The sequence below is a fragment of the Microchirus variegatus genome (genome assembly GCF_963457635.1).
Source record: "Microchirus variegatus genome assembly, chromosome: 6".
Taxonomy (NCBI): Eukaryota; Metazoa; Chordata; class Actinopteri; order Pleuronectiformes; family Soleidae; genus Microchirus; species Microchirus variegatus.
Window position 1 is genome coordinate 21,721,037 of NC_139807.1, and position 13,761 is coordinate 21,734,797.

The 13,761-nt window shown below is 40.3% G+C and overlaps 1 protein-coding gene across 4 annotated transcripts in view; it reads left to right on the forward strand.

The window, feature by feature from the left end:
- The first annotated feature begins 539 nt into the window (after positions 1-539).
- flna (filamin A, alpha (actin binding protein 280)) overlaps positions 540-13,761 on the forward strand; it is an 82,490-nt gene continuing 69,268 nt past the window's right edge. For all 4 annotated transcript variants that reach the window (XM_083891108.1, XM_083891110.1, XM_083891109.1 and 1 more), the window contains exons 1-2: positions 540-634; positions 8,298-8,769. In XM_083891108.1, the coding sequence (XP_083747234.1) occupies positions 8,400-8,769 (370 nt within the window). In that variant the 5' untranslated portion in view covers positions 540-634; positions 8,298-8,399. The remainder of the gene's footprint in view (positions 635-8,297; positions 8,770-13,761) is intronic.

Here is a 13,761-nt window from a genome sequence, read left to right on the forward strand (position 1 = left end):
AACTGCCTCATTCCAACTTTATCCAGTCCAGCTTTATTTGTAAAACAAGTGCTGTACATGAAGGATAAAGACCTACATAATAAAGTACCTCACCAGCAACACAGGTAACAATAACGTCTCATACTGGGTCAAAAACCAAAGAGTAACAGTGTTTTTAAGGGATTGTTTTAACCTCTCTCCCCCACCAGGTAAAGATGAAAAGAAGATAGATGCACTTTGTTGGTAAATGACATCATACCTTTAAAAATCCCTTAGGCGCGGCCATGGCGTCATCCATTTCTTCAGAGGCAGAACATACAGAGAGAGGGGGGATAAAGAACACCCCCCTGCACTTCACCCGGTTACCAATTAAGGCTCTCGCTGCGCGGGACAGAGAGAGAGAGAGAGACGAGGACACGCAGAGGTAGAAAAGAGCAAAAGAGAAGAGGGTCTATCTCTTCTTGTCGCGTCACGCCAACGACCAATAAACCCACTTTCACCCCCACTGGGACTGCTCGTGGGGAGGGAGGTCCGAGACACACTCACACACTCACTAACACCCCGGCTGTGTGACCACGGTAACTGCAGGCTGCTGCTGCTGCTGTGCGCACTGGAGACGCATCGGAGACGTACAGGACCACAGGCTTCCACAAATGTAAGTCCCGCTGGGAGAGTGAGAGGGTGATCCACCTGTGTGGACTGTTTCACGTGTTTTCTCTTTACGCTGCTGCGATAAAGTTTGGGATATTGTGGTGAAAGTGTATTTGGAGCGACAGAGACCGATTTACCGGCTCCGCTGCGCCTTTTACGCACCACCAACTATGCTTTTACGCATTCGCTGACACTTAATCTCCTTCCATGTCACCTCGGTCCCACACGCAGAGACCGTGAGTTTGTTTGTGGGCATCGCAGCAGCAGCGTCTCTGTAGCGTCCTCACCAAATAAGGTAAAACACGGTCACTGACTGCTGCTCTGGAGCTGTGGAGTTTTTTATGAGCAGACTCAACTGATCCATCCAAACCTACGTGGTTTGTGACACATGACAAGCAGAGAGACACCGAGTTCTATCGTTTATAAACGGTGCAGTGCAGTTTATGGCATGTTTGAGATGATTTAAAAATGAGGAGATGAGATGAGCTCATGATGTGGCTCTGATAACTAACATGTTTGGAACGTCAAAATCCCTGGATCAGAGAGAAAAACCTGACATGACCATGATCATAGAAACTGTGTGGACTTATTTTAAAGTAAAAGAAGAAAACATTGTTTATTAACATCATGTATGTCAAATATAAACAAAAAGTTACAAAAACAGTATAAAAATGTAAATTGACGTTATTGGACCAATATCACTCTTGGTAGATTGTCAGATTTCAGTGAGTTCCATTTTTCTAAAAGCCAGACTGATGTGTTCTGGAAGTGTGTATGAGATGTTGTTAGATGCTTGGGTTGAAAATACACTCACCAGCCACTTTATTAGGTACACAGTACACCTAATAAAGTGACAGCTGCTTCAGTGTTTGACATGTTGTGCGTTCACACAGTTGTTCTTGGCTGTTAGTGAGACATTATTTTTGTTATTGTTGCCTTCCTAAAATCTCAGTCTGGTCCCTGTCTGTAAAATCTCGAGCTTGTTCGGTGTGAAAATCCCCGTAGATCATCAGTTTCTGAAATGCTCCAACTATGCTCCATTTAAAGTCACTTCAATCCCATTTCCTCCTCATTGTCATGCTTGGTTTCACCTTCAGCAACTCATCCTAACCATGTGTACATGCCTAAATGCACTGGAGTTGCTGCCATGTGGTTGGCAGGTGAGATATTTGCATGAAGGAGCAGTTGAACGGGGTACCTAATAAAGTGGTGGCAGGTGAGAAATAATAATTAAGACTGTCACGATTTGTGTTGTCCATGTCTATTCTGCCACCAAAACAACAGCCTTCAAAAGTTATTTAGGGTCACATCATGAAGAAACCACCAAAGTTTCCTTTTTTATATGCCTAAAATATCGTTGCAAATTTGCATATTTGTGTTTTTATACCAAGGTGGGTCATGCTAAACATATGTGTTTATTAATAAATCCTTAGCAGATCAAATCTTCGAAAATCTATATAGAAAAATGTGTTAAGTCGCAGCTTAACATAAGTGTGGGTTAAGTGTGACTGCTATACAAAATACAAATACTTTGTTACTGTACATAAGTTTTTTACTTTGTTATTTATATTTTAGTCCTATAGTCCACTACATCTCCTCTGGCTGTCTTTGTTACTCATTACTACCAAATAAAATCAGAAGAATTTGGTGTTATGGTCTGTATTTATATGGAGCTTTTCTTGTCTTCATGAGCCGCTTTACACTACAGTTTTCACCCATTCACTCATTCACACGCTGCAACATTGTCTTGCTCAAGGACACATATAAACTAGCAGAGCCAGGAATTGAACCCTCAACCTTCCAGTTGAAAGACAACTTGGCCTACCACTACTCTTACTTAAGTACAAGACTTTTACTTAAAAAGTAAAAAATTCTACCAAAGTCATTTTCTGGTAAGATACGTGTACTTGTACTCATGTATCCCTTTACAGTACTTCATACATGACTGCTGCTACAGTTCAACTTCCTCAGAGTGAATGAATTCCTCGCTCTCTTTCTGTCTTTGCTGTTATGACTGAATGAGTGTTTATCCTCTACATGGATGTAAGCGACAGGTGATTTCACACTGAGCTCATGACATTCCAGTGTTTTCAGATGACAGCCTGCTGGCTGTTTACTGCAGCTCCAGTGACTTTGCAACAGCGTCTCAGCCAAAAAGCGTAGACTGAGACTCAGATGACTTATCACAGGGATCCGCTGATGACTTATAGAATGTGTGCAACTGTTTTCAGGCCAAAATATTTTCCTACTTATCTACTGTTTTGTTCCGAAACAGCAAGACTCCTAAAATAACCTGGGACAATTTGGCTTGTTTTAAATGAAATGAGATATTTTACCAAAACTTTACTTTACTTTACCCTTTTTTGGTAACATTTTTTACATTATGATACATTAAAAAACACAATAATCATCCTGTAATGTGAGGTATTATTATTATATAATACTCTCTTATTTCCACCTTTGTAATAATGGTATCACAGTATGGTTAAATAATGTTATTTCTTAAGTAATATCCTATGAAAATCACAATATTATAGCAAATTGTTATAAAAAACACTTTTTCCATTGTTATTGCTTGGTATTACTATAATATTGCTTCCTAATTACATATTATTACCTATTTACTGTTCTATACTGTTACCATATTGTTGTTATATGTATAATAAAAGTGTTGCCATTTTTTTGACTTTATATAAATTCTTTACTTAAAGCTGCAATGCGTAACTTTTAAATATGAAAGTATTTAATATTTCATGTTAAATTAGTTCATACAATCAGCGCCATGTGACTTGTGTGTTTCTCAGTATAGTGGCTTTTAAACACAGGAAGTGATTTGTTTTTATCTCAAAACAAGCAATAGCAACAAAAAATGTAAAAGGTTTGATGGGATAAATGCTTCCTTTTTCAGATGAAGGATGCGTCATTCAATAATCATTTTGTATTGTTTTTGTTCATGACGACTAAATAAAGGCTGAATAATAATAATAACAATAGTAACTTACTTCAGCTTTATCTTTTATTTTAATTTTAACATATTTTTTATAGGGTTTTCAAAGTATAGACAGGTCAAAAGAGACCAAATAGTACAGCAAAAGACAAAGGGAAAAAACATGTTACAGTGTAAAGAACAGCTTGTGTCAGGTGGTTATAGAGAGCAGTGGCTACACTCACTGAACCTGAACCTCAACTTCCTGTGCTCGGCTCTGCTGTTATGGCTGTGGTGGTGAGGGATAAGAAACCATCGCACTTTGACACCACAAGTATCACCCTGAAGAACAAGAAGAAGAAGAATATTTGACCTTATGTAATCCTAAGCCTTTTTTTCACGTCCTACAGCAAAAATAATGGTCATTTTGTAACGTGCTAACAATCTCCTTCCATGTATATAAGGTCATGTGACTCTGTTTGATTCATCTATAACGCAACGTAGTATTTAGATATGAGATATTTTAGTATCATTATTTCTCATTTGTTTTTGTGCAGCCAGTTTATTCACTGCAACACTCAGAACAAGTAATAAAAAAAGTGTCAAATAAATTAAAAAAATAGTGCTTCAAACAGAACATAAAACATAAACCTTTTCAATCCAGTGGTACTGCAATGATGTCCAGATTGAGTCCAGATTAAGGATGTTTAGAGTAGGTAACCATGTCCAGATTAAATCCATATGAATGCTATTTGGAAGGGTTAACAATGTCCAGATTAAATACAGATTAATATTGTTAAGAAGGGTTAACAATGTCCCGATTAAATACAGATTAATATCGTTAAGAAGGGTTAACAATGTCCAGATTAAATACATATTGATGATGTTTCGAAATGGTTAAGATCAGACATTCTGATTTTGCTGTTACTCGTCAAAGAGATCCTGTCTGGGACCTAGTGGGATTAACCGGGTTAAATAATGATCATAACAACAACAACAATAATATGATAAATGATGTGCAGAATTATTCCTACAAAGGGGAAAAGAAGAACACCTTTAGAAAATAGACATTTGGAGACATGAGAAGAGAAAAGTGAAAACCGCAGTATCACCTCTAGACACTAGAGGGAGGCAGATGACAAAGCAGAACTGTTTCTGTCTGTCCCTGTGTTATGTCTCCTGTTTGTTTGGTGAGTTCCAGTGAAACAATAGGCCTCAACTCAGTGACTTTTCTCTGGAGTGGATCAGTACATTTGTGTTCTGATCGAATATAATCACTCTCCACCGGTAATGTAAATGTGTGTGTGTGTGTGTGTGTGTGTGTGTGTGTGTGTGTGTGTGTGTGTGTGTGTGTGTGTGTGTGTGTGTGTGTGTGTGTGTGTGTGTGTTCCATTAATATAGAGCTCGTTATTAAGTCACTCAGAGTTGCAGGGTTGTTATGGGGGTGAGGGCCATTCTTCAGATTCTCCCTTGACCAGACACACACACACATGCACTCACACACACACACATACTCACACATGCACTCACACGCACACGCACACACACACACACACACACACACACACACAGAGTGAGCCAAGGCATTCTTGATGACTGCTGACCACACTGTGGCTCCTGGCACTGAGCTCCTTATTTAGTCAAAAAGCTGCAGAGTCACATCTCTCAGTCTCTGTCTGTTTTTACTGCTGCTCAAAGACAGAAAATACATCAGGAAACATGGAGTTTTTTTACCCAAACATCATGTCCGAACCTGCATCTGTTTCACTCTCATTCACCATTTCTTTGATGACGTTTGCTTCTCAGATTCAAGACGGCTTTCCTAAAAGAAACAACAACACACATGCAGTAGTGACATCACATATGTGTGTCATTATAATTTATTCAGATTGCATGTTCTCCCCTTGTGTGTGGGGGGTTTTCTCCGGATTATCCAGTTTCCTCCCACAGTCCAAAAACATGCAGATTTAGTGGGGAATAGGAACAATTTGACACTTTATATTGACCGTAGTGTGTCGTGTGTGAGAATGACCCTGTGATGAGGGTTAACCCAGCGTTCACCCTAACCCTAAAGTGGTAGAAGTTGTGTGAGTAAGTGAGTGAACTTGCTGTGATTGTGTTTCATAGACAGATACAGTATTACAGTATAATATAGTATAACAATAGTATAGTATATCTATATATATAGTATAACAATAAATAGACCAATCTTCTCTGTATGGTTTTATTATTTTACTGTTGTGTTTTTATGTTTTATACCTTGTTGTTACACCCTGGTAGTTTTTTAAACGTGCTCTCGGAATTAAGTCCTCACTCCTCTTTCTGAAATGAAAGTGGGAACATTTTTAAGACAATATAATATTTCCCACCTTCTACAAAACAATTAAAAGAAGCCTCTGACTGACTGAGAGGAGCCTGAAGACCAATGTCCTGTCCTCAATCAGCCATTAGTGAAAATGAATGAACCATGCCCATTGTTGCTGTTGTTTCCTTGTTCTGCTGCTGCTGTTATTAAGCAGCCAGGCTGTCATTAGTAGCATCATATAGTGCATATTTGGTGAGTGATCTCATCCAGCTGTTTGGCCAATAACAGCAAAGACAAACAGAGGAGGCTGGAGTCTAGACGCTCCACATCTGGACCATCCAAACTGTAACCTCTTTACAGAGAAGGCTGTAAACACAGAGTCAGGAATGATGACGTTCACACGGCTCATAATTAGACATGTTCAAACTAATCCAGCTCTGACTCTGTGGGCAGTCACTGATCTGAAAATCCCTGTGGAAGCTTCTTTATTTCACGCTCTGACGGAGACAAAAAGTGGTGTGTGTGTGTGTGTTTGGGTGTGTGAGTCAAACCGTAGTGACACATGACTGGGAAGAAGGGGCGGGGCCTGTCACCAGGTGATGCAGGATAAATCAGAGCTGGAAATGAGGAAGCATGTTGTCTCATTTCTTTAAAAACAAAACAAAAAAGAATAATGCTGATTAAGTCCTTCCTCAATGAAGTTGCCATAGTTACCGTCTTCTTTGTTTTTTTGGATGAAAACAACAGTTATCTGGACTGAGTGCTCGTGGACATCTTAACAAACACAGACAGTATGGACAAGCGGAAGGGAATTGGGCTTGTAAGCGTAGGGTTGCTGATCAAGGTCAAGGTTTGGGGGACCCTTGAGCAAGGTACCCAATCCTCATTGCTCATTGTTAATTGGACACATCCACTGTGGTGACTCCTAAAGAGGGAGAAGCCAAAAAAAGACAAATAAATTATATTAACAGCTTCTAAAAAAATACTATTGTTGATTTGAACTCATTCTAAAATGAAAAACTTTGTCAGAATCCAGCCCACGATCATGTTTGCCTCCCATAATCCCAAAAACTATGTATTTATCAGTATTGAAAATGTGATTTGACTTTTTCCTTACTATTATTTATAGCTGTGGTCAGACTTTCATGGACATTAAAGAGGTAGTTCAGATTTTTTTTTGCAGTGTGGTTGTATGTGGTACTGACACATAGGCAGAGCTGATTTTGTGGCTGATGCCACCAATGGACTACTGTGGAAGCACCCTAAGACATGGACACTTGGCTGCCAGTGGGGACAAAACAGATCTAAGCTACTTAACAGAGACTCGCCTCATAACAAATCTTCTTTACAGTATGTATGCTGCTTATTCCAACTGGAAAATGACATTTTTTCTAGCTTTTCTAAACTGTTTACTCGCAGTGCCAAAGCCCATCGAGAAAATTGCCCATTTTTACATCACAGTGCACAGGCGTTGTTGATCCACTGTTGCCTCTGTGAGTGAGTTTGAATGTGTTATTATGTGAGCAGTGTTTTGAAATATTTTGTTTGGGAGTAACACAAACTCACCAAATGAGGCAACAGGAGACGAGCTGCTCCTGTGTCCCTGTCAGCTAAAAATTTTTGATTTTCTCTATGGACTTTGGTGCAGGAGAGTATGCGATTTAAAGATGAATTTTTATGATATGAGCCTTTTGTTAAGTAGCTAAAATCAGTGTTAGCTTGCTGTGTCCCTAACCATGAGAGCAATTGTCTGTGTCTCAGGCTGAAAGTCAGTGAAGACAACATGTCTTTATCCTCTTTATACACCTCATACTGCAATTGTAGGTTTTCTCTAATCACAGAGCAGCTCACATTAAATGTAGCTCACAACTCTGAACCCACTGGTGTTATGTACTGTGAAACTATGTGCTGTGAAACTCTGTACCATGAAACCTAGGCTGCAGGTACAAGAGTCATTAATGACATCATTTGGATCTCCTGCTTAACAGCTCTGATCTAACAAGTGATGGCACTTTGCACTTTATTGCACCAGTCTGTATGTGTGTGCGTGTGTGTGTGTGTGCAAATATCAATTTAAGTGATTTTTTAAAGAATTTGAATAAGTGCACTGATTTTTCCGTCCCTTATATTATTATTTTATAAACAGCCCTAATTCTTCTTAAATAGTTCTTTTTTTGTCTTTATGCTTTATGAAGGGGAATTCCCATTTGGAGCAATACATGTTGACCTTTGATTCCAAAGCTTTATTTAATATTATTTGTTGCTGTTGTTTGTTTGTTCCTAGAGAGGTCTTATCGTCGTACCTGTTGTTTTACTTTACTAGTAACTTTGAAGGTATTATATCCTGGGAACTGCCTCAAAAAAGTCCGTCTCCAGGCTACAAGTGTGCACTCATGTGATTATTAACTCTGTTCGTTTTTCTTTTCTCTCACACAGTCAAAGTGAAAAGAGAGAGAGAGGGAGCGGCCAAGCAAAGTTGTGCAGACTCCACCCAGAAAAAAAAATCCAGCGAACCAAGAGACAGCCGAGACCATAAAAATGAGTGGTTCCCACCCCCGGCTCCACCAGAGCGCCTCGCCCGCTCCCAACGCTCTCTCCTCGGACAAGGACGCCGAAATGCCCGCCACGGAGAAGGACCTCGCCGAGGACGCGCCGTGGAAGAAGATCCAGGAGAACACCTTCACCCGCTGGTGCAACGAGCATCTGAAATGTGTCAACAAGCGCATCGGCAGCTTGCAGACGGACCTGGGCGACGGGCTGCGGCTCATCGGGCTCCTGGAGGTTCTGTCCCAGAAGAAGATGTTCCGAAAGTACAACCAGAGGCCCACCTTCCGCCAAATGCAGCTGGAGAACGTGTCGGTGGCGCTGGAGTTTCTAGACAAGGAGAACATTAAGCTGGTGTCCATAGGTGGGTCACACGCACGCGCGCACACACACACGCAATGCAGAACCAGAACCAGAACCAGAATTGAGGTTTGGTGAATGGATTCGACACACTTTCACCGTCATTGAGGTGGTGTCTCCACCTTTAACTTTGACTCATGAAAGTCCCTTAAAGTATTGCGACTTATTTTGTGATCAACCCTAACTACTGATATTGTGACTTGATTTGCAATATAATCTTTAAAAGTCTGCTATACTTCAATAATCATCATTCAATAACCACACCATCAAAAACATAAAAGGACCAGTGAGGAGGATTTAGTGACCTCTAGGGCTGAATATGCATATTGCAACTAACTGAATCCTGGTAAAGCATGGCCATCATAAATGATTAAATATCAACTTCATTGAAATTGGATCACAGTACAGCCTACTGTCATTTTCAAGTCACAAGGGGCGTAATATTGGCCCAAAATGTGTCAATTACCATTCCCACTCATATCACAATCGCAATTCCTGTCAAAATTATTGCAATCAGATATTGATTCACTCCGCCCTAATGTTCAACCCTATATAGGAGGCTGAATGATTTGGTTAAAATATCCAATTTATGTATATTATTTATAATTTTAACGATATAATGATATGGTTCAATATTTCCTGTTATAGATTTAAAACCAGCTGGAGCGTTGTCACATTAGTCACTGTCATCTTGATATATTAACTACTATATGAGTCCAATGTGTAATTTATTGTATATATTATATATATACTACCTATAAAGTCTCTCTCAGGCACAGGTCATTGAAAATTAGTAGCAGCTACAAATTCAGTTCTCCAAGTTTCTGTTAAATAAACACTAAAATAAAAATATAAATGAACTAGAAAAGCACTCGGAGAGTGCAGTCCTCCGCCAAGGCAGCTCAATCCACCCCCCTTTGGACTTTAAAAATGTACTCTTAGCATTGTAACCAGTGATAGCATACAGATACGGATCAGGCCCATTTAATCACTTGTTCCTAGTCCCACTGCGGACATTTCCTGAAAATCCGTCCGTGACTTTTCAAGTTATGTTGGTCCCCAACAGACAGACATACATACAAAAACATATACCCTCATTGGTGGAGGTCAAAAAGTATGTTTGTGTTGGTGTATCAAAGCTTCATCCTACTTTAAGCACGACACTTGGGTTCCGAAGACTGCCATCTTCTGAAGCAGCACCTTTAACAAATCTTTTTGCATGCTTGGGACAAGGGCCTTGCTTTGCAGAGGCAGCCATCTTGCACTGCCCTGTAAACAACCGTGGAGTGAGTTGTGCATTTTGAAGTCTAACGAAGAAGAACGACATTCTGGTGCCTTGACAAACTTAGAAAAGCGTAGGTTGCAATCTGCCATGTCACCATTAGATATCATTAATTCCTACACATGGTGCCTTTAAAGATGTCAACTGTGTGTACGTAGAACAGTCCAAAGAAGTGTGTTAATGAATGGCATCCTTTGTGGTTTTCCATTTGCATAGTTTCCAGTTGTGGTTTGAAACAGATTAATTGTTCAGCTGCAGTTTGAGTGAAAACATGTTGCTCCCCAGTAGGAAAAAATAAAGAATCTGTCACCTTGTAAACATGCTGGAATGTCGCGTTTGCTGTTGTGTAGCACTGTGAATATAAGTGAGTGTACATGTTTCCATTGAGAAAGCAGGCGTTTCCTCCCACGGTGTCCCGGAGAGCTCAGCTTTGTCTCAGGCTGTCCAGATTTGAGGCGGGTTGTTTTGGGAGGAGGGGACACAAGTGGGCAGAGGGGGGGGCCCAAGGCCCTTTCTCCTGTTCCCCCTGCCGCTGCCGGAGCTGGGCTGAGCCGCTCCGAGCTAAACTGTGAGGGCTGGGATTCACTTGAGGCCTAGTAGCATAGGAGAGCTGATCCTGTACTCACTCACACATAGAAACACAGAAACACAAGGCTATTGTCTGTTCTCATGCCGTGCAGTGGGCTGGGTCGCCCTCTACAGGACTTGGCTCCTGCTTGGTGACATGGACGTGGGTTTTGCTGGGCTTTGCCGGGCTTTGCCGACATGCAGCTGCTCCTCTCCTCGCAACACTGATGGATTGTTTTTTGTATGTGATTTTAAGTCATTTTCTGTTGAGCTGTGAGACGATACAGTCTAACACAGAATGTTGGAATGTTGTCACCATAAAAAGTTCCAAATCAGTCAATATCAGTAATTATTGCAAAAGGATGTGAGATAAGCTAAATTATTTAGTTTTGCACTTGAGTGAAAGTTGAAGAAACCAGTTTATTTAATAGTAAGTATATGTTGTGTATTTGCATTGTGCAAACACGTTATGTTATATATATATATATATATATGTATATGTGTATATGTATATGTATATATATATGTGTAGTTATTGACTTATCTTCCAGCTTTCTGCCGATAATGGAGAATGATGACAATTTTTAATACTCCAGTTTAATCATAATAAATGACATGACATTGCTTAAAGGTGCCATATGTAAGAATGTGGCCAAAAACGGTTACTACATTCAAATTCAAAATACCGAGGTCTTTTAGGTTTCGTTTTCTGACGCAACTGGCAACCCGTGGTTGCTGGGGAGCTGAGACTCTACTGACTGCAATGATTGGTAGACGGCGGTAGGAGGCGCCACATGCCAAATTTCAAAACATAAACATGATTTGCAGTCTGCAAAACATTTTTTATAATAGGGTTAGTTAATATTGTGTCTGTACTGTTGTTGTTGGTGAGTTCAGTTTGTTATATGAACATTATTCCTGAGTCTCTGTGACATATTAGGAGGATTTTATGACCAGTTGCTTTAGATTTATTACATAATGCACCTTTAACTTGAATACACATTTACTCAGCATTACAATTACTTCAACAATCAGTCTCTCGTCGTACAGTATGACTCTCCGAGACCCTCTGATCAATTGACTGTTGACCTGGTATGTCTGTCTGGTGCGATCTTCTCTGTTGAGCTTGACAGGACTCGGCAACGGTAAAAATAGAACTGCTACCTATCGATAGCACTGCGGCGCGGCAAGCTGCTTCTGGGATGCTGCTGAAATGCTCACATTGATTATAATAGAAGCGATCAGCAACGTTCCCATGCTGTAATGCGCCCCGTTGAGATCCAGGGTTACTCTTTAAAGCTCCCATAGAGTGGTCCTGTTGCACATATATGTTAGTTAAGGAGGTCTACTTGCATACATTCACTTGTTTTTATGGTCGAAAAACTCCTAGTTGCTGTAAACGAGCCGATAGAAATCTCTCCTTACTGAAGCTCTCCTCAGCCGCGGTGTTAATTGGAACTTCCGGTCTAGGTCTGCTTTAAACTGACTCGGTTCTTTTCATGTTGTTTGAATTTCTGTGTAATTGCTGATTCAGTCCTGAGTTGAAACTTGATAAGAGTGACTTGCACCATCAGATCTTTGTTCTCCGCTCACCTGCACTGAAGTCAGACAACAAATGTCTTCTTCCTCAGACAAAATAAACTTTTTCAACAGAGACTGTGGTTTGGAGAGACAGGAAGAGGTTTGTGACCGAGTCTGTGTGAATCACACGAGAATGAGTCCCTGTCTGTCACCCATAGGGTGGGGGTGAATGTGAATGGATCACTTCATGCTTTCCACACACACACACACACACACACACACACATTCGAGCTGTCATTTTCTCTCCATTATATATTACATGACCCACTTTTATTTGGAACATATTCAGATTCTCGTCTCAAGTGTCTTATGTAAGAACTGCATTAAAATCCTATACCATGTCAGGCACAGTTGTCAGACAGTGGAATAATCTAGATGAGGAGATCAAAAATCAGCAAAACGGAGTGTATTCAAAAAGAAGTATGTAAATATGACTTTTAATCGGGACATTCCCGGCCGGCTACACCATGGATGGATGGGAAAAGTGGAAAGTAGTCTGTTGACCGTCTAGAGCTAGACTGCAGCTCTGATTGCTACCTGCTGCTGGAACATGTTGCGTCAAACTGTCAAAAGAAAAAATGAGTATGATGATAAAAATGTATTCTGTGGGTGATGGGGACGGGACTAGATGAGCTTTTGCTTCTCCCGCTTTCCCTTTCGGCCATGTGTACGAATTAAACTAAGATGATGTGTGCTGATGTTGATCTAATTGACATGCCCGAAATAAACAAATAAATACATAAATAAATAAATATTTGGCCAAGCTGTGCTCAAAACTCCCTCTGCAGGACAACCTGGTAACTACTTCAAACAATCTGATGCGGTTCTAGTCTGTATATTTAAAAACTCAAAGTTCAGTTCCCCGGGTCACTCTCAAATGGCTCTCTAAGGCTATTGAGACTTGGTTTGGGTGTTTAATTAAAGAAAATTATTTGATATTTCAGCTTATTGAATGTGAATATGTAGCTTATTTTTGCTCCATAAAACTAAAAAAAAAATGTGTTTGTGGACAACACAAGACATTTGAGAGCATGTTAATTTTGAGGTTTGGGAAAGTCATTTTCAACATCAGGCAAAAACAATAATCAATACATTACTTGATAATGAAATAATCATTAGTTGCAGCCCTAATATCATCTATTTAAACAGTAGAGCTGCAAAAGTCCAATTTTCAAACACGATGTTCCTCTTTTTGGCAGTATGATGTTGATAACTTTTCTTGACTGCAGATGATTGTTTTTGTTTGCAAAGCTCTGTTGCTGGTACTTTTTCAGCGATTAGTGCCAGGAACCAATGAGCCATCCTGCATATCCCTGTCTGTCTGTTTCTCTGTCTGTCTGTCTGTCTGTCTTTGCCTCCCACTGACTTGTCCTCATCGGAGCTGCTCCTTCTGAGTCATGTCAACGTGAAGATGAGAGAGGAGTGCAGTGCGCTGCCCTCTTTTACTTCCTCCTTTCATTGCAGAAAGTAGACACACCCAGTCAGCAACGCTCACCACAAGTTAGCAAACTGCCACCACTGCCCACAGACTGATGCACTCTGGTCCTGTCTACTTTCTCTAAAGCT